This window comes from Dipodomys ordii, unplaced genomic scaffold (assembly GCF_000151885.1).
Source record: "Dipodomys ordii isolate 6190 unplaced genomic scaffold, Dord_2.0 Scaffold344, whole genome shotgun sequence".
NCBI classification, from domain to species: Eukaryota; Metazoa; Chordata; class Mammalia; order Rodentia; family Heteromyidae; genus Dipodomys; species Dipodomys ordii.
In genome coordinates, this window is record NW_012267560.1 from 281,286 (window position 1) to 306,090 (window position 24,805).

General features: G+C 40.6%; 2 protein-coding genes and 1 pseudogene across 3 annotated transcripts in view; 1 reads left to right on the forward strand and 2 right to left on the reverse strand.

Moving 5' to 3' along the window:
• The window catches only part of Asun (asunder spermatogenesis regulator), a 44,517-nt gene extending 33,647 nt beyond the window's left edge, over nucleotides 1–10,870 (reverse strand). Inside the window, 5 exon segments of the mRNA XM_013036684.1 lie at nucleotides 537–617; nucleotides 1,184–1,386; nucleotides 5,386–5,460; nucleotides 8,721–8,952; nucleotides 10,500–10,870. Of these exon segments, the coding sequence (XP_012892138.1) occupies nucleotides 537–617; nucleotides 1,184–1,386; nucleotides 5,386–5,460; nucleotides 8,721–8,952; nucleotides 10,500–10,597 (689 nt within the window). The 5' untranslated portion in view covers nucleotides 10,598–10,870.
• Nucleotides 10,871–11,188: 318 nt separating this feature from the next.
• On the forward strand, nucleotides 11,189–24,749 carry LOC106001652 (FGFR1 oncogene partner 2 homolog). Its single transcript, XM_013036683.1, has 4 exons — nucleotides 11,189–11,329; nucleotides 20,889–21,037; nucleotides 23,607–23,724; nucleotides 24,405–24,749. Exons 2-4 carry the CDS (start codon nucleotides 20,903–20,905, stop codon nucleotides 24,581–24,583), a joined length of 432 nt encoding a protein of 143 aa, XP_012892137.1. The 5' UTR covers nucleotides 11,189–11,329; nucleotides 20,889–20,902; the 3' UTR covers nucleotides 24,584–24,749.
• On the reverse strand, nucleotides 17,982–19,536 carry LOC106001651 (annotated as a pseudogene). The gene has a single exon (XR_001175845.1). The product of XR_001175845.1 is annotated as an elongation factor 1-alpha 1 pseudogene (transcript).
• Nucleotides 24,750–24,805: the final 56 nt, after the last annotated feature.

Here is a 24,805-nt window from a genome sequence, read left to right on the forward strand (position 1 = left end):
CAAAAAGAAAAAAGCCGGAAGTGGCGCTGTGGCTCAAGTGGTAGAGCGCTAGCCTTGAGCTGAAGAGCTGAGGGACAGCGCCCAGGCCCAGAGTTCAGGTCCCACGGAACCAAAAAAAAAATAGAAACAAAGTTTCTAATCTAAGTTAGAATTGCAGACTAATTTGTTGAGTCAAGTAACAGAATTCAAGGGAGTATAATAATCACATTAAAATTTTTTCAGCAGGGCACCAGTGGGTCACACCTATAATCCTAACAACTCAGAATACTGAGATCTGAGGATCTCAGTTTCAAGCCAGTCAGGGAAGAGAAAGTCGATGAGATTCTTTATGTCCAATTAACTAGCAAAAAGCCAAAGTGGAGGGATAGTAGCGTCCCAGCCTTGAGAGAAAAAGCTAAGGAACAGAGTTCAAGTCCTAGTACTAGCAAAAAAAAAAAAAAACACTCTGCAAATAATCACACTGAAATCACATCACATAAAATAATCACATGAAATATGAAGTTAAAGGCAATATTTTGTTTATGAATTATACTCACTGATCTGAATTTGCAGCCAGCTTATTATGTTCATGAATTGTTTCCTGGACACAGTCTTCAAGCATTCGTACATGACTATCACTATGGAATGAAAAAGTGGAGCAAAACTAAAACAATTATTCAGCTGTTTGTTGGTAAGAGCATGTCAAATCATTTCAGTAAAGGTATATTTTTCTCACTTACAATAACAAGCTAGATAAAAAACTACTAAGGGGCTGGGAAGGTGGCTCAGTGGTAGAGTGCTTGCCTCGCATGCATGAGGCCCTCAGCACCACATAAGCAGAAAAAGCCAAAAATGGTGCTGTGGCTCAAGTGGTAGAGCGCCTGCCACAAGCTGAAGAGCTCAGGGACAGCTCCCAAGCCAAGTTCAGGCCCCATGACCGACCAAAAAAAAAAAAAAAATACTAGTAAGAAAAAATTAGCCAAATCAATTTTCATTATGATTATCTAAACCAGTTTTCACGTAGGTGGGTCTTTTTTTAATTTAGAATTGAACAGACATAGACTCAATACAAGGGGAAAAATTACACTGGCCACTTTCAATATGCTTATATGATTTCATGCTGATCCTGATTTTTACACAGAATCCACAATAGAAATTAGAATTCCCCCAGTGAAAGCATGGCTGCAATTCATATATACCCCACCTTTTTGCATTAGTAATGCAGATTATTCGTCCTCTATTCCCAACACGTTCTGCATTCTCCATGAGTAAAGTACGAGCCTCATGTTGGTATTCAGTAATTTTGCAAAGGGTCTCCACTGCAGCCACAAGACCATGCAGAATACTGCAGCACTCTGGGTCCGCACGAGGGTTAGGAGGACCGACGGCTGCTAATGATGCCATAAGCTACAAACAAGGAGAAATGATGGTGACAAAGAGACAAAAACACCAGAAGAAAACTGCAAACCCATGTTTCTAAAAAATATTCTTAACAAAATACTAGTAAAACTCAGTGACACACAAAAGAATTATACAGCATCATCGAGGAAGACTTACCTCAAGAATATAAAGTTGACTTGATATAAAAAAATTCATATAAGATACCATATCAACAGAATAAAAAACAAAAGTCATGTAATCACCTCCATAAACACAGAAATAGGCACTTAACAAAATCCAAGTTAAAAATATACACAGATAAAAAAATTCAGTAAACTAGGAATAGACGAAAACCTTAAATAGATAAAGGATACTAAAGAAAACCCCACAGGGCCAGGCACTGGTAGTTCACACCTATAATCCTATCAGTAGCTGAGATCTGAAGATTGCACAGTTCAAAGCCAACCCAGACAGAAAAGTCTGTGAGACTCTTAACCCAATAAACCACTCAGAAAAAGCTGGAAGTGGTGCTATGGCTCAAGCAGTAGAGCACTAGCCTTGAACAAAAGAAGCTCAGAAGCTGGGTGCTGGTGGTTCATGCCTATAATTGTAGCTACTCAGGAGGCTGAGATCTGGACAACAGTTCAAAGCCAGCCCAGGCTTTGAGTCTGTGAATCTCTTATGTCAAAATAAAAACAGAAACAAAAACCCACCAGAAAATGGGAAGCAGTGCTGTGGCTCAAAGTGGTAGAGTGATAGCCTTGAGCAAAAAACCTTGGAGACAGCCTACAGACCTTGAGTTCAAGCCCTACAACCAACAACAACAACAGAATAAAATAAAGGGGCAATGCCTAGGTCCAGGACTATTAAAAACAAAAAACACCCACTATAATATTTAGAACCAAAAAGTCAGTCACAAGTTGACAGTTCTTCAAAATGTTAAATACAGGTTACCAAAATTTCAACATTTCTTCGTTTATATCCAAAGAAAATGAAAACATAATTTTCATACACAAATAGGATGCCTATAGTAATATTATACATAACAGCCAGAAGGTGAATCTAAATGTCATTAACTGACAGGGAGATACACAAAATGTGGAGGAGCTAATGTAAGAGAAGTCATAAGAAGGTCTGAAATACTTACTGTTGCATACTACAACATAGGTGAACCTTGAGGATACTATGAATGCCAAATCAAAGGCAGTTACAAAAGACCATATATTGTATGATTCCATTATATGAAATGACTAAAACAGAGAACTATGTTCTGTTCTAGAAAATAGACTAGGCATGTCTTGTCTGATGAAGGAGTGGGGGGAGACAAGGGATAATAGCTAAAGTATATGGAAAATTTTTCAGGTGAAGATATATTGTAAAATTGACTCTAGTCATCACCATACACATTCGTGAATATATTTTTAATGATAACTGTAGATTTTAAGTAGGGGAAATGCATGGTATGTGAATTATTCTCAATCAAGCTATTTTGAATATGTGTGCTGGGTAGACTATCTGTCCGTAGTCCCAGCTAATGGGGAGGGTAAGATGGGAGGATCACTTGAGCTGGAGAGTTCAAGGCCAGCCTGAGCAAGGTAATAAGAGTTTGTCAAAAAAGGAGAAATACAAGAGGAAAGGAAGGAAAGGAGGGCTGGGAAGGTGGCTCAGTGGTAGAGCACTTGCCTTGCATGCTCAAGGCCCTGGGTTCGATTCCTCAGCACCACATAAGTAAAAAAAGCCGGAAGTGGCGCTGTGGCTCAAGTGGTAGAGCGCTATCCTTGAGCTGAAGAGCTGAGGGACAGCGCCCAGGCCCAGAGTTCAGGCCCCATGACCGGACCCAAAAAAAAAAAAAAAAAAGGAAAGAAAGGAAATGTAGGAATCCAGTTTTTCATTTTTTGGTAATTCCCACCCCAGTCCTGAATCTCTAGCCTCCAGCTATGTGGGCAGAATGCTGTCCACCTGGTCCTGACTATCCTTCGAGGAGCTGAAGAATATCCCCCAAGTGATCTTTGAGCTTCTGTAAACCACCACCTGAGTGTGGTTCTGTCCTTTATAACCCTGTCCCATTAGAGGTCGCTGCTGCTCTTGGTTCTGAGGTATCCCAGGACAAGGCAATCACTGGCCAGCTAAATAAAACTCCTTCATCACCTTTAATAGATGCCTCTGTGGATTTCCTCAACTCTGGAGGTCATTACAGAAGAAGAGGAGGGAGGAGAGATGGAAAGCAAAAGGGCTGGGGAGAGGGGAAGGGAGGGAGGGGGAGAGGGAGAGAGGGAAAGAGAGGGAGGGAGGGAAAGAGAGGGAGGGAGGGAGGGAGAGGGAGAGAAAGGGAGAGAGGCAAGGGAGGGAGAGTGAGAGAGGGAAGAAGAGAAAGAGAGGGAGAGGAAGAGGGAGAGGGAGAGGAAGAGGGAGAGGAAGAGGAAAGGAGGATAGGATAAGGGGAGAAAAAAGAAAGGAGGGGAAGAGAGGAGGGGAAGGGAGGGAAGTGGGGGAGAAGAGGGGAAGGGAAGGGGAAGGGAAGGGAGAATTGTGCTTTATAAGCTATAAAGGCTATAATAGGGGCTGGGAATGTGGCTTAGTGGTAGAGTGCTTGCCTAACATGCATGCAACCCTGGGTAAATCAATTCCTCAGTACCACATAAACAGAAAAAGTCAGAAATGGCACAAGGCTCAAGTGGTAGAGTACTAGCCTTGAGCAAAAGAAGCTCAGGGGCCAGGAGCTGATGGCTCACGCCTATAATCCTAGCTATTCAGGAGACTGAGATCTAAGGATCATGGTTGTAAGCCAGCCCCAGCAGGAAAGTCTGTGAGACTCATATCCAATAAACCACCAGAAAACTGGAAGTGGCACTGTGGCTGAAGTGGTAGAGCACTAGCCTTGAGCTGAGGAGCTGAGGAACAGTCCCAGGCTCAGAGTTCAAGCCCCACAATCGACAAAAAAAAAAAAGAAGTTCAGGCACAGTGCCCAAGGCAAGTTCAAGCCCCATGACTGGCTATAATATGCAGGGTGCCATAGCTCATACTTATAATCCTAAGGAGGCTGGAAATATAATATAGTAATTAATATGCATACACACATATTTTAAGGTAGAAGAAAGGATTTTAAATGTTTTCATAATAAAGGAATTAAAATATTTGAGGACAAATGCAAAGCCAAGCCATTAAAATAATTTTTGAGTGACTGCCCTTAAAAAAATAAAAGGTGCCGGACTCCTGTGGCTTATGCCTGGTAGAGTGCTAGCCTTGAGCTGAAGAGCTGAGGGACAGTGCCCAGGCCCATTGTTCAAGACCCACAACCAACATAAAAAAAAAAAAAAAAGAACAAGAACTGTTTTTTACTTATACTTGTTATAACAATTTTATCATTTTGGAGACACCAAGCTTTAAATTTAGGGCCTCCACACATTCTAGCACTTAAGCCACACCTCTAGCACTTTTTACTTTAGTTTATTTTTCAGGAAGGGTCTTAATTTGAACTGGGATATACCCTCCTACCTATGCTTACACACACAGCTGAGATTACAGGCATGTAGAATCACTCCTAGTGCTGATATATAACAATACATAAGGAAAAGGCATTATGAGTAGGGGAAAACATAAAAAAAAAATCTTAAGAAATATTACTAATAAATAAGGTTTAAATTGACAATTCAATAAATAAGAGTAAATCATAGTTTAGGAATTATATTAAATATGGAAGTAAATATTAGAAACTAGAATTGTAGATCAGAGGGAGACTGGAATGGAATTAACTAGATTTTGTAATGTAATTTTGGATTGTAAAACTATGTGCAACTAAATCATGAATTAAAAAATAAAATCTTTAAAAAGTACCACTATTGGGGGGGGGGGAAGTAGAAGAAAAATGAGAAGGGATAATGGTGTTTGGCAAGAAATGTACTCATTACCTTATGTATGTAACTGTAACCCCTGTTTATCACCTTGACAATAAAATTTAAATTTAAAACAAGTATCACTATTTTTAAATAATTCTTAAAAATAGCCATAAATCAAAATGTATCATACCTCTTGTAAATTTTGGTCCTCTTGAGTCCAAGAATTTAAAACATGTGCTCCAGAATCACTCACAATGAAATTCACCTAATAGATGTCAAAGAAAAAGTATTCAATTCTAATTATACTCAAGCATCATCACATTTTACATTAATATGTAATTTCTAACACTGATTCATTGATTCATTCATTTGCATGCCAGGTGCTATTCTGGTACTGATTATGGGAACAGAGTAATAAATAAAACAGCACTATCACAATGTGGGGGAAGTCTGGAGAGGACAATAAGGTTAGAAAAAAAAAAGAACAATAACACACTATAAGAGTAAAAACAAATAGTTGGGCACTGGTGGCTCACACCTGTAATCCTACCTACTCAGGAAGCTGAGATCTGAGGATCACAGTTCCAAGCCAACCCAGGCAAGAAAGACAGTAAGACTCATCTCTATTTTTTTTGTTTGTTTGTTTGTCATGGGGGCTGAACTCTGGCCCTGGGCGCTGTCCCTTAGCTCTTCAGTTCAAGACTAGAGCTCTACCAAAATTGAGCCACAGCACCATTTCCGGCTTTTTCTGCTTATGTGGTGCTGAGGAACTGAACAAACCCATGCATGCAAGGCAAGCACTCTACCACTGAGCCACCTTTCCAGTCCTAGATTAACCTCTAAATAACCAGTAAAAAATTGGAAATGGGGACTGGAAGGTGGCTCAGTGGTAGAGTGCTTACCTCACATGCATGAGGCCCTGGGTTCGATTCCTCAGCACCACATAAGCAGAAAAAGCTGGAAGTGGTGTGGTGGCTCAAGTGGTAAAGCACTAGCCTTGCGCTGAAGAGCTCAGGGACAGTGCCCAGGTCCCCATGACCAACAACAAAAAAAATTGGAAATGGGCCTGTGGCTCAAGTGGTAGAGTGACAGCCATCGGTGGAAAAAGCTAAGGGATAGTACCCAAGCCCTAAATTCAAGCCCCACACTGGCACACATACACAAAAAAATTATTTTCAAATATAGCAAAAACAAATGTAAAAGCCTCTACATGTCCTTTCAAAAGGGCAAAAATCAGAGCAAGCAAAGAAGTAGGAGAAAAGTTTAAAGAAATGAGTAGCAAACATATCTACAGAGCACTGGAAGTCAAATAGTGGACATATACTATTCTGATTGTTATAGTAAAATGTAAATTTTGAAAATGTTATCAAGAGATATCTTGGGTGTTATCTTCAGCACAGAAAAAAAGAAAGGAAGGAAGGAAGGAAGGAAGGAAGGAAGGAAGGAAGGAAGGATCTGATAAGCCAAGCACTGGTGACTCATATTTTTAATTCTAGCTACTCAGGAAGGTAAGATCTGAAGATTGCAGTTCTAAATTAGCCACCCCGCCTAGAAAAATTCCCATGAGACTCTTACTTGCAATTAACTACTCAGAAACTGGAAGTGGTACTGTGGCTCAAAGTGGTAGAGCACTAGCCTTGAGCAAAAAGAGCTCAGGGACAGTGCCCAGGCCCTGAGTTCAAACCTCATGACTAAGCAGGGGGGGGGACCCAAACAACAACTATCTGCTTAAGATGGCAATAATGATAAGGAATGTATTCTGAAACATACTGAATGATTTACAGAAGGATGGATTTTTTTCTTTTCTTGGGATAATCTAACTCTAGTCTATAATCTTTTTTCCTAATATCCATAAAATACTAGTTTTCCCACCTCAAGTCCTCTGTCCTAAACCTTATCTGACAAGGATATATTTATTTTGTTCAAGACTGGCATTTGAGTCACTTTTCACTTCTGGTTTTCTGATGGTTAACTGGAGATAACCAGCAGGCTTTGAACCATGAGACTCAAGTAAGTAGTCAGGATTATAGGCATGAGCCGTTGGAGCCCAGCCTGGGGATTTAATAGCCACTGTATTTAGACTGTCTCAATTAAATCTAGTAACAAGGAAGTAGGTTTTAGGCTTACATGGGAGAAAAACTGGGGATTAGAGAGCTGAAGAAATAGAACCCAGGTCACACTGCTGAGCTAAAAATGCCAGAATTCAAACCCAAACCTATGTCTTCAAATCACAATGTTAATCATGTCCCTCCTCTATTCCTTTTCTTCCCTATTTCTCCTCCCCTCCTTTGTCTCCCTCCCTCCCCCTCCATCTGTCTTCTTATATTTTAACTTGGAATATATCTGAATATATAATATTGAACTGTATGTTCACCAGTGCTGTTCCTACTCTATATTTGACATTCTAGAACTGTCTAGGTCAAAGCCTAGGCTACTGGAAAACAAAACAAAAAGCCTATCATCTACTTGTGGCAAATACAGTAAATTTCCACAACCAAAACATGTGAGATATTAAAACCCAAAGATAACTTCATGCCTGGAATTTCTAGCAGTTATCATAAGAGTTCTCTTACTGGTCAAAAAACTCCTCCTACTTAACATCTTTTGGGGGAGGGGGGTGGAAATCCAAGCTGTCTATACTGACCCAAACCCAGCCCTCACGTAGCATCTTAAACTCATTGCTAACACTGCAAAATACTAACATAGTTAAGTATTTATACTCACTAAAATTAGAAGCAGCAAGCCTACTTAGGTTCAGATTTGCTTCTGTTTACAACTATACAACTCAAAACAAGTTTCTTCTCTTCACTTCAATCTGTATCAACAATGACAGGAACAAACAAGACTAACATTCAGCTGGCACACATCAGCACAACCCATCAAACTGCTTATTGCCAACATTCATTCCTTCTGCATGGGTGACAAAGCCTGTTTCATAGTTTCATACATGCTTTGACAATTTCCCTAATACCCTATTATGTCCCAACATAGCCTTAATTCAAACAGTTCTATGAAACTGTTAGAATTAGAAGAGCTCATAAATGTAAACATGTCTGGTATGTGGAAATAAGTGCTCAATGATTACTGGTGTCATTATTACTGGCCCCAATTATATACCAATAATATAATAATTCCAAAGGGCAGTTAAGTTCTTAGAGGTGTGTGTGTACACGTGCTCGCGCATGCACATAAGCACATTAGTACTAAGGCTTGAATTCAGGGCTGGGCAATCTCCCTTTTCTTTTTCATTCAAGGCTAGCATTTAAATAACAGCTCTACTTCCAGCTTTATGCAGGAAATTAAAGAGAAGACTGTCACAAACTTTCTAACCTGGGCTGGCTTTTAACTGTGATCCACAAATCTCAGTCTCCTAAGTAAGCTAGTATTATAGATGCAGGCCATCAGCACCCAGCTTTCTTAGGTATTTTTAAATAAAATTTTAAGTGAACTCTACAGCAACTTCAGGTAAATTTACATAAAGTACATTCTCCCCCAATATCATAATTGTTTGTAATTCATACTCACCAACTTTTTGAAAGGAAATATATCATACATTATTCTACAATACTCCATGGAAGATTCTACTGAACAAGTCCACAATGATTTAGAGATAGGGGCCAAAGGAATGATTCCTTGGGTTCTATTCTTCACCAGCATGTCAAATTCAACATGCTGTCTGCATGATTCTGCCATGTAAGGACAGTGATCCACAACAAAGACAGTTTTATGAGACTCCGAAAAAATCTTCATTTTTAGTCTGTATGAGAGAAAACATACTAGTTGATATGTAACATTTAGTACCTTAAATTATCCTAATCAATGTGCCTTTTCCTCAAGAAAATCTGATGATAGGGAACATGAACAATATGTTAAAGGAAGTTGACCAACAGTGTACGTTTCGTTTTGTTTGGTACTAGGGTTTGAAGTTAGGGCCTTGCACTCCTGCTTGGCTTTTTCCCCTCAAGGCTGGTGCTCTACCACTTAAGCCAAATTTTCACTTCTAGCTTTTTGCTTGTTAATGAAAGTAAGAGTCTCATGGACTTTCCTGCTTGGGCTGGCTTTAAACCACGATCCTCATTTTTCAACCTACTGAGTAGTGAGGATTACAGGAAGTCACCTACACCAAGCAGTATAAAGTTTATGCAAATGTCTCAATTCAAAGGATGAACTATACCACATTAAACTGCCACTTTACCAGGCACAAGCAAAATTAGTTCATACTTTTTCTTTTTGAAAAAAAAGGATCAAAAAATATTTTTACACGATTGTATCTGATGGCCTTACATGTATCAAATATAATTAATGACAATTACTTTTCCAAATGCACTTTCGCTGATTGTCACAATCCACCATTTTTTTATTGCCCTCTATAATGAGAAGATTTTAAGACTTATTAAAAAAAGACAAAGGCTAGTGTGAGGGAAAACTAACAGTGAAGAAGACAGCAAAAGAACCACCCAAAACCCAATAAACATTTCTTAAGAAAACTAAATAACTGGGGCTGGGAAGGTGGCTCAGTGGTAGAGCGCTTGCCTTGCATGCCTCATGAGGGCCCTGGGTTCGATTCCTCAACACCACATAAGCAAAAAGCCAGAAGTGGCGCTGTGGCTCAAGTGGTAGAGCACTGGCCTTGAGCTGAAGAGCTGAGGGACAGCGACAAGGCCCAGAGTTCAGGCCCCACGACCGGACCCCCCCCCCAAAAAGAAAACTAAATAATACCAGTAATTCACATTAGGATAAGGATCCAAAGTCACATTCTCCACCGTTCTCTTTTAATTTACCACAATAACTTACATGCAGAATAGGAGAGAACTTAAGTAGGTACCATCACAATGGTAAGGAAGATAAACTTTCAAAACTTCTTACAAAAACAGAGCATGTGGCACTCTTTTGCTACTTTTTTTTTGGGGGGGGAGTGGAGGGGTTAAGGTTTTTCACTCAAGGCTGGAGCTCTACCACCTGAGTTACACCTCCACTTCCGGCTGGTTGCTGGTTACGGGTTGACTTCAAACCGCAATCCTCAGGTTTCAGCTTCCTGAGAAGCAGGGGTTGTAGGCGTGAGCCACCAGCGCCTGCTACGTTAATCTTAAATTGAGGAGAAAGCCACATTCGAAAAATACATACTAAGTACGGTGAAAGTGTTCATCAAAGCCAAGGTTTTCAATGACCCCATTATGTTCTTTAGCTCAGAGTTTCTGTCTCCCCCTCTTTCTGGACACTTTGCAGAAGGGAGTTGGGGGGAGGGCGGGTGGAAAGTACAAGGTGAGTGGATAAGGGAAGACCTCAGGATGGAGGTTAGCTTACTTTCGTGCTTGGTCCTGCAGCGACAACGAACAGAGGCTGTGGAGCACCGCCTCTCTGGAAAAGGCTGCAGCCGGGGTGGGTGGATAGAGAGTCAGCATACAATCTGTGTCTGGTACCCACAACAGAAGGCTATGTTTTCCCGTTCACCTAGCACACCGCTGCTCCCCAGGCAGCCTGAATGTCCAAACGTGCGCATGCGCGCGCCCTCACACACGCCAGAACGCGCGCATGCACAGAGCCCTCGCCAACAGACGGCCGAGCTTCCCTTCCCCTCACAGAACTGACGTACTAAACCAGCGCCGGGCCAACCGGAAGAGGGCGGAACGCGCCTACAACCCTTCGAGCGTTTTTACTCGCTAGGTGTCCCAGTCACTATTTAGAAAGAATAATCATGACGCCTACAGCCTTTCCCCAAAGAGCAAAATACCAACCACAGCGCTGGCTAAGCGGGCCACGGCCCACCGGGGCTAGAGCCCGACCTCCATCTTAGCGGCCTCTCCACAAAGTCCTGTTTCCTCTAGAAAAGCGCGCGAGACTTTGCGAGAGTATAACGGCCCCGCCCCTACCTGTCAGAGAAATCCGTGGCAAGTGGCTCTCTCGGACCCCAAGGTAACGCCAGAATGGAAATCTCGCGAGACTTTGCACTTGGGTCGCGCACACTCATTGTACCGGCGGTTGTGGAGCTCGCTGGTCGGTGGTGGGGCCTGCCCCGCGTCCTGTCCGGTTGGTTACCCGTCCGTTCCTTGTCCTTGTTCGGCTCCTGCTGGCCGGAAAGGCGGAACTGAGTCACCGAGTGTCTAGGCTGGGACACGCTGACGGCCGAGAGCAGAGTAAGTGAGCCCAGCCGCGAGCCGCGGCGCTCTACTTCTTGAGCCACAGCTCCACTTCTGGTTTTTGGGGTTAATTGATGACAAGCGGCCCTAGGACTTGACTTCCCTGGCTGACTTCAGCCCGCTGTCCTCCGATATCAGTCCTCCCCCCCCCCCCCCCCGTCCCCTGTAGCTTGGATTACAGGCGTGAGCCACTGCGCCTGTAGGACTTTTCTCACTTAAGAAACGTTTCAGATGGCACATCTAAATTGAAACATGGTCGTCTAATAATTTAAGACGATATGAGTTCCTTGGACGTCCCTGTCTTTCCCCTCCCCGTCTCTTAAAAAGCTGACATTCTGAGTTTATTGAAAACTACACATAAGCTTCGAATATGCACTTAGTGTTTTTTAAATTACCTATTTTATATGTTTTAAGTAAGGGGAAATTTATATTTTGTACAGAGATATACTGGATTATGTTGAGGCTTAAAACAATCCACACACCATAAGTATTGTTTTTCATGCAAATAAAATTTTTAGTGTATTCTGTTTACAGAATCCACATTACTGCCAGATCACATTTAAGATTTTCTTAATTCATCTGGGCGATAAATACTCAAAACTATGCCATTAAAAGAAGAGATGAGGAGGAGGAAAGAAGAAAGAAAACTCTGTCACCTCTCAGCTCCTAGCAGTTGGAATTTCCTTTCTTCTGAGCTCAGCCTTCTGATCCTTTTGAGAAAGTCTTAGTCCTAACATCCTCTACACGTACCTTTCAGATTCATTTCTGCTTTATCCATCTGGAAGCTCATCCTGACATTCCTTATGCACTCCGCCTTTTCATTTGGCTATTTTCGTGTATCAGTTAATACTATCTAATTAACATTGGCACCAGCTTGAAAAATATAAAACGTTAAACTGAACTAGATCACTAACATCTACAGACACATTTGTGTTATATCAGAAGTCACAGTATTTTGTGTAGATCCCAGTAGTAGGACATGGATTTGTGGACAACAGAAATTTTCACAAGAATCTAAAAGTAAACAGCTGGAACAATTGCTAACAGAGTGGGTGGTGGCTTTTCTTTTATAAGCAGCAGAATGTTCCCTCTGCCAGATGTCTGCATGGCAGAGTGGGAGAGGATGAGGCTTAATAGGGTGTTGTTACAGGTGGCAGGCACAAGACAGAATGCGTGGTTGGTTGGTTTTGTTTTTAATTGCTGTCTGTAGTACACAATGTAAGCAAATCATGACAAATTGCAAGCACAATTATGAAAATGAGCCAATAAATTGAAAATACTGTATTACTATGATCTGTTTTTTAAAATTTGAACACGTTAAGACTTTGCAAGACAATTATACTTTAAGCTACCTTTTATTTATAATTCCTTTCCCTGAATAGATAAGCGTATTAACTACAAAGTAAAAATTTAAATGTAGTTCATTTTCTTTGTGTAACCTTGAGAATTAATTGTACAAAGAGATACAATTCCATATTTTAAGTATATCTTAACTTGTAATGTTAAAGCCTATCAGAAAATATTCATTGCTTAATTGTAATGCTTAGATAAAATGATTGATTGCAAGCTTTCTTATTAGATGGAAAAATATTTTTAATTGCTCTTCGTAATAGATTTCCATTATGGCTTGAGATTATTTTTTTAATATCTTGGAAATTCCTTTGTTTGGTAGGATCGGGTAATTTTGTTTCTCCCCACCTTTGCATTTTGTAGTTATCACTATATAGATCCTGCCTGCACTCTGTTCATTTATGCCCAAGAGTTTCATTTTGACTGTTGCAAATGAGTTTTTTTTTTAAGTTTTGGTTTCCACTTGTTCATTGCTAGGTTATAGGAACAAAATTGGTTATTTTCCTTTGTCTGTGGAACTGCTAAAATCGAGTATTCTAGAATTTTTTTCCCTTTGGATTTTTATTTTTCCAGTTCCAAGAATTGAACTGAGAACTTCACAAATGCTAGGCAAATGCTCTCACATTTGAGTCACTTCAGTAGCACTTTTGTCCTTTTGTTTTATGTTTTATTGTTGAGATAGGATCTCACTAACTTTGCACAGACTAGTCTCAAGTTCTCCCTCTTCCTTCCTCTACAACCTTAATAGCTAGGATTACACAAAATAACCCCAAGCCTTTTCCTTTGGGGATTTTTCTAATGCAACAATTTGTATAGTTAAGTGTTTTCTTTGATGAACTACAGTTATTGTAGGCTTACAGCCTTAAATTCTGGATGAACCCATACTTGATCATGGTGTTTGTTTGTTTGTTTAACATATGGCCAAATTTGAGTTGCTCATATTGAGGATTTTTGCTTTTGTATTTATGAAGGATATTGATTTAATTATTTTTATTACTTTGGAGTGGTTTTGGTATCAGTGTTAAGCTATATTATTTTATGACTGAATTCATTATTCTTTTCATGAAGAGATTATGTAATACTAGTTCTTTTTTTTTTTTTTTGGTTGGCCGTGGGGCTTGAACTCTGGGCCTGGGCATTTTCCCTCAGCTCTTCAGCTCAAGGCGAGCGCTCTACCACTTGAGCTACAGCGCCACTTCCGGTTTTCTGGTGGTTTTTATTGGAGATAGGAGTCTCACGGTCTCTCCTGCCCGGGCTGGCTTTGAACCGAGATCCTCAGATCTCAGCCTCCTGAGTAGCTAGGATTACAGGCGTGAGCCACCAGCGCCAGCTTGTAATACTAGTTCTTTAAATGTGTATTCGAATTTGCCATTGAAATTATATGGTACAGAGAATTTTTTTGTAGTTTCTCCAAATCAATTTCTGAAATATAGGAATTATAGGATGCGTATATAGTTATGTAATTCAAATAGCTATAATTAATACTTACAAAACTATTCATAGTCATCCCTTTCTTGTGTGACTTTAGGTAATTTGTGGATTTTGTGGAATTAATTTACTTCTCCACATTATCCAGTTCATGTGAGGAAGATTTATTAATGTATTCTCTTAAACTTAGAATGAATTAGGAGCCTGCAATTATTTCTTTTATTCTTTTTGTGTTTTGTTTTGTTTTATTTGCCAGTCCTGGGGCTTGAACTCGGATCTAAGCACTATCCCTGAGCCTCTCTGTGCTCAAGGGTAGCACTCTGCCACTTGAGCCACAGCGCCGCTTAAGGCTTTTTCTGTTTATGTGGTACTGAGGAATCAAACCCAGGGCTTCATGCAGGCTATGCAAGCACTCTAACACTAAGCCATATTCCCAGCCCCTGTTTTGTTTTATTTTGTAACATGTCTTTCTATGTAGCCCAAGCTTGGCTGGAACTTAAAATCCTCCTGCCTCTGAGAAAATCGGCTTCTACTATTGTGCCTGGTTCTTCTTGTGCTCATCTTGTCTTCTTCCTCTACTCCCTTTTCTTGGTCATTGTGTGTGTGTGCGTGTGTGTGTGTGTGTGTGTACAGGTGCGGTGCATCCACAACTCCTGAAACTTGAACTCAGGGCCTGGTTGCTGACCCTGGGCTCTTTTGCTCAAGGCTAGTGCCTTACCTCTTAACCACAGTACTGCTTCCAGTTTTTGAGTGGTTAATTGGTGATAAGAGTCTCCGGAACTTTTCTGCCCATTGTGGCTTCAAACCTCCATCCTCAGACCTCACCCTCCTCAGTAGCTAGGATAACAGGCGTGAGCCACAGGTGCCTGGCTTTATTGATCTGTTTAAAGAATTTTGTTTTGTTTGGCCAGTCGTGGAGCCTGAACTCTGGGCCTGGGCACTGTCCCTCAGCTCTTCAGCTTAAAGCTAACGCTCTACCACTTGAGCCACAGCACCATTTCTGACTTTTTCTGTTTATGTGGTGCTGAGGAATCGAACCCAGGGCCTCATATATGTAAGGCAAGCGCTCTACCACTGAGCCACCTTCCCAGCCCAAAGAATTTTTTTTTAATCATAGTTTTTCTATGTTGTCTTCCTATTTTATTGTTCACTGGTTTAATCTTGCTGCTTGCTTTTTGTCACTTGCTTCTATTTACTTTGATTTTTTTTCCTTTTCTAGTTTCTAAAGGTTGAGGTAGCACCTGATTCAATTCCATTGTAATCAGAAAATAAAATTTACATAATTGCAATTCTTTCACATTTATTAAGGTTTGTTTTGTGATCTGTCCTAGTGAGTACACTTCAAAATAGTGTCCTGAGTACACTTCAAAATAATGTGTATGTTAGTTCCCCCTTACCTGTGAGGCAATATGTTCTAAGACCCCTAATGAATTCAGAAAAACACAAATATTATATATAATGTTCTCCTTGTACATGCATGCCTATAATGGATTAACTTCAAATCAACTACAGTACAACAGTAGTAACAACACAAGTAATAAAATAGAAAATAATTATAACTGTAATGAAACTTATGTGAATATAATCTTTCTCAAAATAACCTTTTTTTTATGTTTTAGTATTTGTGGCTTCTTCACCTGCCTGTCATACCATGCAGTGTTTCTTCACACTAGAATTTTATCTTTCCTTCCATGTTTTACACTTTGGTTCCTCATTTGCTCTTTTATAAGCATACGTTCTATGAGTATCTTCTCAGAAAAGCTTGGTTTCCTTTCAGTTAACAACTTGCTTAAATGATAGTCTTTCTCCTTAACTAGCCTTCAGCCTTGCTGGAAATGTGACCTCAGCTTCCTCATCATCCTATACAAGCTCTCTAGGAATTTCAGGTTAAACCTATTCCTGGATCTGTGTAATCATCCCTTACTTTCAAGAAATGGCTTGGGGTCATATATTTCAGGAGATCTCTTGCTAAAGTCTTCCCTTTGGTTCTCTGCTTTCTGGCACATAATGTTGTTATCCATTAGAACATATTTTTCTTCTGCTCACAGATTCTTCCACCTATATAATATCTTGACACTGTTTTCCTTTGGTAGGAGGATTAAAAAGCAAGTTTTTTATTTCATTCTTTTATTTTTTGGTGGTGATAAGATTCAAATGCAGAGCATCCTGTAGACCCCTGAGATGTACCACCAGGGATTTCTTTTTCCTTAATTTATTTGTTTATTTTGGTGCTGGTACTGAGACTTACACTCAGAGCCTGAGTGCCTTAGCTTTTTTTGCTCAGTGCGGGCACTCTACCACTTGAGTCACACTCCACATTCAGCTTTTCAGTAGTTAATTGGAGATAACAGTCTCATGGACTTGGTCCTGCCTGCTCTGGCTTTGAACCTCAGTCCTCAGACTCAGCCTCCTGAGTAGTTAAGATTACAGATGGGAGCCACCACCAGCACCAAGCATATACAAGTGTCTGTAATGTTTGTAGTTTGAACAACAACAGGAAAACTAACAAATTTATTTTTAGTTCTTCTCAACTTCATGGAGTGAACATTCATTTTTACTATAGGTCTTAGCAACCTTGATACACCGTTATTTTTTCCCTATTGCCCTGAGTCTCTTTTCACTTCAAGTACCTTATGGTTTCTCTTTGGCATATCCAACCTGCCAGCATCATTGCTGTTGGTCATTGGAGACATGATTACATAAAGTATGGCTTGTTGAACCAGGCACTGTGCAATGGACAGTCTGATAACTTCTATGGTGGCTAAGGGACTATGTGGTGGGGAACAAGACCAATGTGGATTCATTTCCTGATCAGGAGTAGGTGTAGATGTCCAGTTGTGTTCGTGCTCCTCAGAATAGCATGCGGTCCAGAATTTATGAGTTTGCTTACTTCTAGCACTTTCCACTTGATAGTTTGGAAATGATACGTAGTAAAACCACAGGTTCCTTACTGCTGTTGCTGGTTGTAGCATTTTATAAGTATCAATTGAACACCTCAGTAGGTGGTTTCCTCTCTCTATCCTTGCTGATTTTCTGTGGAGTTAATTCCTAACATGCTGAAGTATGTGGATCTGTATATTTATTATTTTAGTTCTTTCAGCTATTTTGTGTGTGTGTGTGTGTGTGTGTGTGTGTGTGTGTGTGTGTGTATACCAGGGCTTGACCTCAGGGGCCTTTTTTTGCTTAAGACTGGCACTCTGTCACTTGAGCCTCAGCACTACTTCCAATTTTCTGGAAGTTAATTGGGATTAAGAGTTTTATAGACTTTCCTATCCAGACTGGCATTGAACTATGATCCTCAGATCTCAGCCTCCAGAGTAGCTAGGATTATAGGTATCAGTCACCTGTGTCTAGCTAGATTTATTTAATCTCCTCCCTCCAATTTGGTTTTGGTACTATAATTTTTATTGTTGCAAAATACCAGTATATTATTTCTTTTTTTTTTTCCCTCATTTAACTTTGTTTTAACTCATTTAACTTTTGTCTCAAAATTCTGTGACAGAGTTTTGGTCATGTTTCCATTAAAAAAGTACTGATTTGGGGCTGGGAAGGTGGCTCAGTGGTAGAGTGCTTGCCTTGCATGCCTGAGGCCCTGGGTTCAATTCCTCAGCACCACATAAGCAAAAAGAAAAAAGCTGGAAGTGGCCCTGTAGCTCAAGTGGTAGAGTGCTAGCCTTGAGCTGAAGAGTTGAGGGACAGTGCCCAGGCCCTGAGGTCAGGCCCCACGACCTGACCCCCCCCCCCAAAAAAAGTACTGATTTTTAAAAACTAATAACGTAAAACTGCCACACACACAAAAATGGTCCACAAAACATTTTCCTTTCCTTCTGAAAGTTTTACAATGCACTGTTATCATTAACCAGTCTTTTACTATTAAACTTAAATGGCCAATTGAGATAAACAGTTCTGAGACCTTTCTTCCACCATCAGTTAAGACTGAAGTGTCAGGTGTTGGGGGTAATATTCATTTAGCCTTCTGAGCTTTCTGGGCAGACTTGGTGACCTTGCCAGCTCCGGCAGCCTTCTTGTCCACAGCTTTGATGATGCCCACAGCAATTGTTTGCCTCATATTACGAACAGCAAAATGACCCAGAGGAGGATAGTCAGAGAAGCTCTCCACACACATTGGCTTGCCAGGAACCATGTCAACAATGGCAGCATCATCAGACTTCAGGAATTTAGGGCCATCCTCCAGCTTCTTACTAGAATGGCGATCAGTTTTCTCTTTCAGCTCAGCAAACTTGCAAGCAATGTGAGCAGTGTGACAATCCAGCACAGGGGCATAGCCAGCACTGATTTGGCCTGGATGGTTCAGGATGATCACCTGAGCAGCGAAGCCAGCTCCCTCCATGGGGGGATCATTCTTGCTGTCACCAGCAACATTGCTCGATGAACATCTTTGACTGACACATTCTTGACGTTGAATCCCACATTGTCCCCAGGAAGAGCTTCACTCAAAGCTTCGTGATGCATTTCAACAGACTTTACTTCAATTGTGACATTTGACAGGAACAAAGGTGACCACCATGCCAGGTTTGAGAACACCAGTCTCCACTTGGCCCATAGGGTCGGTTCCAGTACCACCAATTTTGTACACATCCTGAAGGGGCAGGCGCAAAGGCTTGTCAGTGGGACGAGTTGGTGGTAGGATGCAATCCAAAGCCTTGAGCAAGGTGGTACCACTGGCACTGCCGCCTTTACAGGTGACTTTCCATCCCTTGAACCAAGGCATATTGGCACTTGGCTCCAGCATGTTATCACCATTCAAGCCAGAAATTGGCACAAATGCTACTGTGTCAGGGTTGTAGCCAATTTTCTTAATGTAGGTGCAGACTTCTTTGACGATTTCATTGTATCTCTTCTGGCTGTAGGGTGGCTCAGTGGAATGCATTTTGTTAACACCAACAATGAGCTGTTTCACACTCAGTATGTAAGCCAGAAGGGCATACTCACGCGTCTGCCCATTCTTGGAGATACCAGTTTCAAATTCACCAACACCAGCAGCAACAATAAGGACAGCACAGTCAGCCTGGGATGTGCCTGTAATCATATTCTTGATAAAGTCTCTGTGTCCTGAGGCATTGATCATAGTCACATAATACTTGCTGGTCTCAAATTTCCACAGGGAGGTATCAATGCTGATACTACGCTCATGCTCAGCCTTCAGTTTATCCAAGACCCAGGCCTACTTGAAGGAACCCTTTCCCATCTCAGCAGCCTTCTTCTCGAACTTCTCAATGGTTCTCTTGTTGATGCCACCACATTTGTAGATCAGATGCCCGGTAGTGGTGGACTTGCCGGAATCGACGTGTCCAATGACGACAATGTTGAGATGGGTCTTCTCCTTTCCCATTTTGGCCTCGACTTAGTGGTGGTTTTCATGGCACATGCGTTCTGATGGCAAACCCATTGCAAAAAACCTCAGGATATTATTTCTATACATGCATACAACATGCATTGTCAGGGCGCACTTTTCCACACCCTGTTCCTCCACAAACCCTTCCCGGTTTCTTTTTATTGTTGTTCCAGTCCTGGGGCTTGAACTCAGGACATGGGTATTATGGGTATTGTCCCTAAGGTTTTCTGCTCAAGGCTAGCGCTCTACCACTTTGAGCCACAGTACCACTTCTGGTTTTCTAGTGGTTAATTGGAGACAGAGTCTCATGGACTTTCCTACCTGAGCTGGCTTTGAACTGAGATCCTCAGATCTCAGCCTCACTTTACAGAAAGTCCTTCATTTTCATCCATTGTACAAATGTTAGAATTTTACTCTTTACGACTGAGTAATATTTGTGTGTGTGTGCGTGTGTGTGTGTGTGTGTGTGTGTGTGTGTGTGTGTGTGTGTGTGTTAGTTTCTGAGTCCAGCTTTCTGGTTAAACTGGGAGTGGAGTCTCACAGACTTTTCTGTTCAAGCTGGCTTTAAGCTGTGATCCTCTAGGTTATAGCCTCCTGAATAGCTAGTATTATGGATATGAGCCAGCTAGCACCAAAGAATAATGCTTCTTTTTTTTTTTTTTTTTTTTGGTACCAATCCTGGCCTGTGTACTTACCGAGCTTTTCCTTGCACCAGGCTATGCTCTACCTCTTAAGCCACAGCTCCATTTTCAGCTTTTTAGTGGCTAATTAGAAATAAGTCCCAGGGCTGGGAAGGTGACTCAGTGGCAGAGTGCTTGCCTTGCATGCATGAGGCCCTTGGTTCTATTCAACACATAAGCAGTAAAAGCCGGAAGCGGGGCTGAGGCTCAAGTGGTAGCGCGCTAGTCTACAGTTGAAGAGCTGAGGGACAGTGCCAAGGCCCAGAGTTCAGGCCCCACGACTGACAAAAAAGAAAGAAAGGAAGGAGGAAGAAAGAAAGAAAAAAGTCTTTCAGATTTGTCTGCTTGAGCTGGCTTCAAACCATGATCCCCAGACCTCAGCCTCCTGAATAGCTAGGATTATAGGTCCAGCCTATAATGCATTGTTGTATAAGTTTCTGCAAGAGAAGGTTGAGACTTTGACATAGCATGATAAAGGTACTTTAGCTGATCAGTAGTATGCATTCTCAAGAAGCCTCATAGATCACTTGACAGCCAAGGCTAGGGGAGTTCATCCTGTCAGATTTATCTTAATGTTTGTCTTCACCCAACAAGCAAGCCTGCAGGGTTTTGTTGGGTGTCTCCCCCAACAGTGAACAACCTTATAACACATGAAGTCTAAGAGACATTTTAATTGACATAGAACTAAAATAAAGTGATAGACTGACTTTATTTTGAATCTTGATTTTAATTTTAATTGTAGATACTTCTTTGGAAATGAGTTGCACAATTGAGAAGGCACTTGCTGATGCTAAAGCCCTGGTGGAAAGGTTGAGAGACCATGATGACGCAGCAGAGTCTCTGATCGAACAGACCACAGCTCTCAACAAGCGAGTAGAAGCAATGAAGCAGGTTTGGCTTGTTCCTCGTGTGTCTATTCTTTCTCTTTTCCCTCCCTCTCTCCTTTCCTCCCTTTTTCCCTTCCTCAAGGCCTAGCACTCACTTGGCTTTTTCTCTCAAGGCTGGTACTTTTATCACTTGAGCCACACCTCCACTTCCAGCTTTTTGGTAATTAACTGGAGATAAGAGTCTTTGTAAGTTTTACTTGAGAATATCATTTTGCTATGTTCAGGGTGACACATGTTTGTATATAGATACAAAAATCTATAGATTTGATTACCTTTCTGACAGATGCACACTGAAGTTTAGAAAATAAGTGAAGTTTTTAGGTCTTAGATGCGTTTCATAAAGACCACATGATTTTTTTTTTATGTTGATACTCATTTTGCTGTATTTTCTTACTTGTTTTTTGGCACCATCTCTGAGCTTTTTGTGCTCAAGGCTAGCACTAGCACTTTGAGCCACATTCCACTTCTGTTTTTCTGGTGGCTAATTGGAGATAAGAGTATCACAGTCTTTCCTTCCCCAACTGGATTTTAACTGAGATACTCAGATCTCAGCCTCCTGAGTAGCTATGATTACAGGCATGAGCCACCAGTACCCAGCTATGCTGTATCTTTTATAATGTACAAATGTTTAATTTTTGTTTTTATTTTAATAGAAGTACGTAGATGATGCTATTTAACAACTAAATAGTTTTTGAAAATGTGAGTAGTTATTACATTCTTATTTTCTAGCTTATTTTTCATGTAATGCTTCCAGTTACAAAAGAAATGAGATTTTTGCTTCTTGCTGTGTCTGTCATATATAACAAGACCTTCCAGTGAACCATGGAGTACAGCTGCCATTTTAAGCTGTCCTCTGGTAAAAATTTTCAACTCAAAAGAAATCTAATCTCTTGTAATATCAGTAATTAGAAAGGAAAATGTATTTTCCAACTTTATTAGAGCACATTTGTAGAAGGAAGCAAGCATGGAATCCCACTCTTGACAAAGCTACTGAAAATAGCAACGCAAGTTCACCCATTCTGTTTCACAGCTGGGTTGCTGTAAACAGATTTCATTCTATAACTGTCCAGCCTGACTCAGGTGCTTCCCTAAACTTTTGCCTGATATTGACTAGTTTAAAAAAAGAAGGAGTGAGACATCTGAAGTTAAGAGCCAAGAGTATTGGAATAAATTCATTGCTAAGTGTTTCATAAGAATGCCTTGAAGGGGCTGGGAAGTTGGCTCAGTGGTAGAGTGCTTGTCTCGCAGGCATGAGGCCCTGGGTTTGATTCCTCAGCACCACATAAGCAGAAAAAAGCCGGAAGTAGTGCTGTGGCTCAAGTGGTAAAGCGCTAGCCTTGACCTGAAGAGCTGAGGGACAGCGTCCAGGCCCAGAGTTCAGCCCACACAACCGGATCAAAAAAAAAAAGAATGCCTTGAAGTAAATGAGGATAATTATAAAGTTAGAATCTCACCTTTAAAAGCAAAATCTTCAGGGCTGGGAAGGTGGCTCAGTGGTAGAGTGCTTGCTTTACATGCATGAGGCCCTGGGTTCGATTCCTCAGCACCACATAAGCAGAAAAAGCCAGAAGTGGCACTGTGACTCAAGTGGTAGAGGGCTAGCCTTGAGCTGAAGAGCTCAGGGACAGCACCCAGGCCCAGAGTTTAAGCCCCACAACTGGAAAAAATAAAATCATCTTACATTTCTTTTGTATAAGCTTTATATCACTTACTATCATTGTTACATCATTCACATATACTAAAAAGTCACCAACTCCTAAAGTTTGGAAGCATGCAGGTCATTGGATTCTAATATATTGATAGACAGTACAACTAGATACTTTCTTTTTTTCCCCTTTTTTTAAGTCTTTTATGTATTTTTTTTTAATTTTATTGTCAAGGTGATGTGTAGAGGGGTTACAGTTACACACATAAGGTAGTGAGTACATTTATTGTCCAACTTGTTGCTCCCTCCCTCATTTTTCTCCCACTTTCCCCCCAAGTTCCTCCCCAAATTGTACAGTTCATTTCCAACATATTGTTACGTGAGTATTGCTGTTGCATTGGTTCACGCTTTGTCTCACCATTTTGTTGTTCCCCTTTCTTTCCCTAATTCAGATAAATGTATATACAATACCCAGGGTACCAAAATCAAATACAGTGAGAACAGAGGATACACCATAGGGGAAAAAAAGACCAAAAACACACAAACCAGATACCTTGATCACCCCAAACCTCCCTTCTTACTAGTTTAATTTTACCTGCCTAACCCCAACCCTACTTATCTGTCTCTGAGTTTGCCTATTCTGGATATTTTATATAAATGAAATGATACAGTAAGTGGCTTTTAGTAATTACTGCTTAACAGTGTTTTCATGATCTATTTATGCTGTAGCATGTATCACTCCTTTATTCCTATTTGTATCCAGTGATATTTGCTATGAATATCTGTAAACAAGTTTTTGGGTAGAAATATGTTTTCATTTCTCCTTATGTTTAATTTTTTGAGGGGCTGTTCATATTTTTTTTACATGTCAAATATAAGTTCGTAAATATTTCCTCCCCACAATGTTATTTTTCAATCTTCTCATTAGTACCAGGAAGAAATTCAAGAACTTAATGAAGTTGCAAGGCATCGACCTAGGTCCACGTTAGTTATGGGAATCCAGCAAGAAAACAGACAAATCAGAGAACTGCAACAAGAGAACAAAGGCAAGACCAATGGCCACTATGTGTAGAAGCTGCAGAGACTTTAATCCCTAGTTGTGGTATTGGAGGGAATAGTTTGCTTCCCAAATAGGAAAAGAGCCAACTTAAGGGTTTTAATCTTTTTTGCCTTAATCATATTTATTGCAATTTATATACTGTCTTATGTGGTTGGCATCATTTCAAATTCTCATTACTTTTTTTGCCTATGAATTACACAAACTTCATTGCCTGAAGTCCTACTGCTTGGGGTACTAGCTCAGTGCTTACCCTGTATTTGTTCTCTCCATTAGACTCTAAATTCTATGACCTTTGGCTAGATATAGATATGTATGTATTTTTGTACTGGTACTGAGTTGGCATGGGCACTGTCTCTTAGCTTTTTCTCTCAAGGCTAATGCTCTATGATTTGAGTCACAGTTTCACTTCTGACCCTTTAGTGGTTAACTGGAGATAAGAGTCTCATGGATTTTTATATGTGGGCTGGCTACATATGGAGACCCTCATATCTGTCTCCTGAGTAGATAGATGGGTTTCAGACGTGACCTACCAGCACCTGTCTATGGGTAGATATTTATCTTTTTTTTTCCTTCTAAGTTGTCAGTTGATATTTGTATAATGTAATATGGAAGATATTTTATATATGCTTAACTCAAGTTTGAGTACAATAAACTTATTTTTGATAGAATTACGTACATCCTTGGAAGAGCATCAGTCCGCCTTGGAACTTATAATGAGCAAGTACCGAGAACAGATGTTTAGACTGCTAATGGCTAGCAAAAGAGATGATCCTGGGATAATAATGAAGTTAAAAGAGCAGCATTCCAAGGTAATCCATTCCATAGTGGGGCTTCAGATGGAATAGAGGGACAAGTATGGGATTTAGAGTTTTTAAAAATCACAGATTTGCATTAACACACTTTAATAATATTAAATACTGCATCTTTTTCCTTGACATATTCTGCTTTTTCTTTTTCTAATTCTTCATTATATATCATTTTCTGTAGGATTGGTTCTAATGATGAAAGCATTGTTTCCTGGTTGTGTGTGTGTGTGTGTGTGTGTGTGTGTGTGTGTGTGTGTAGGT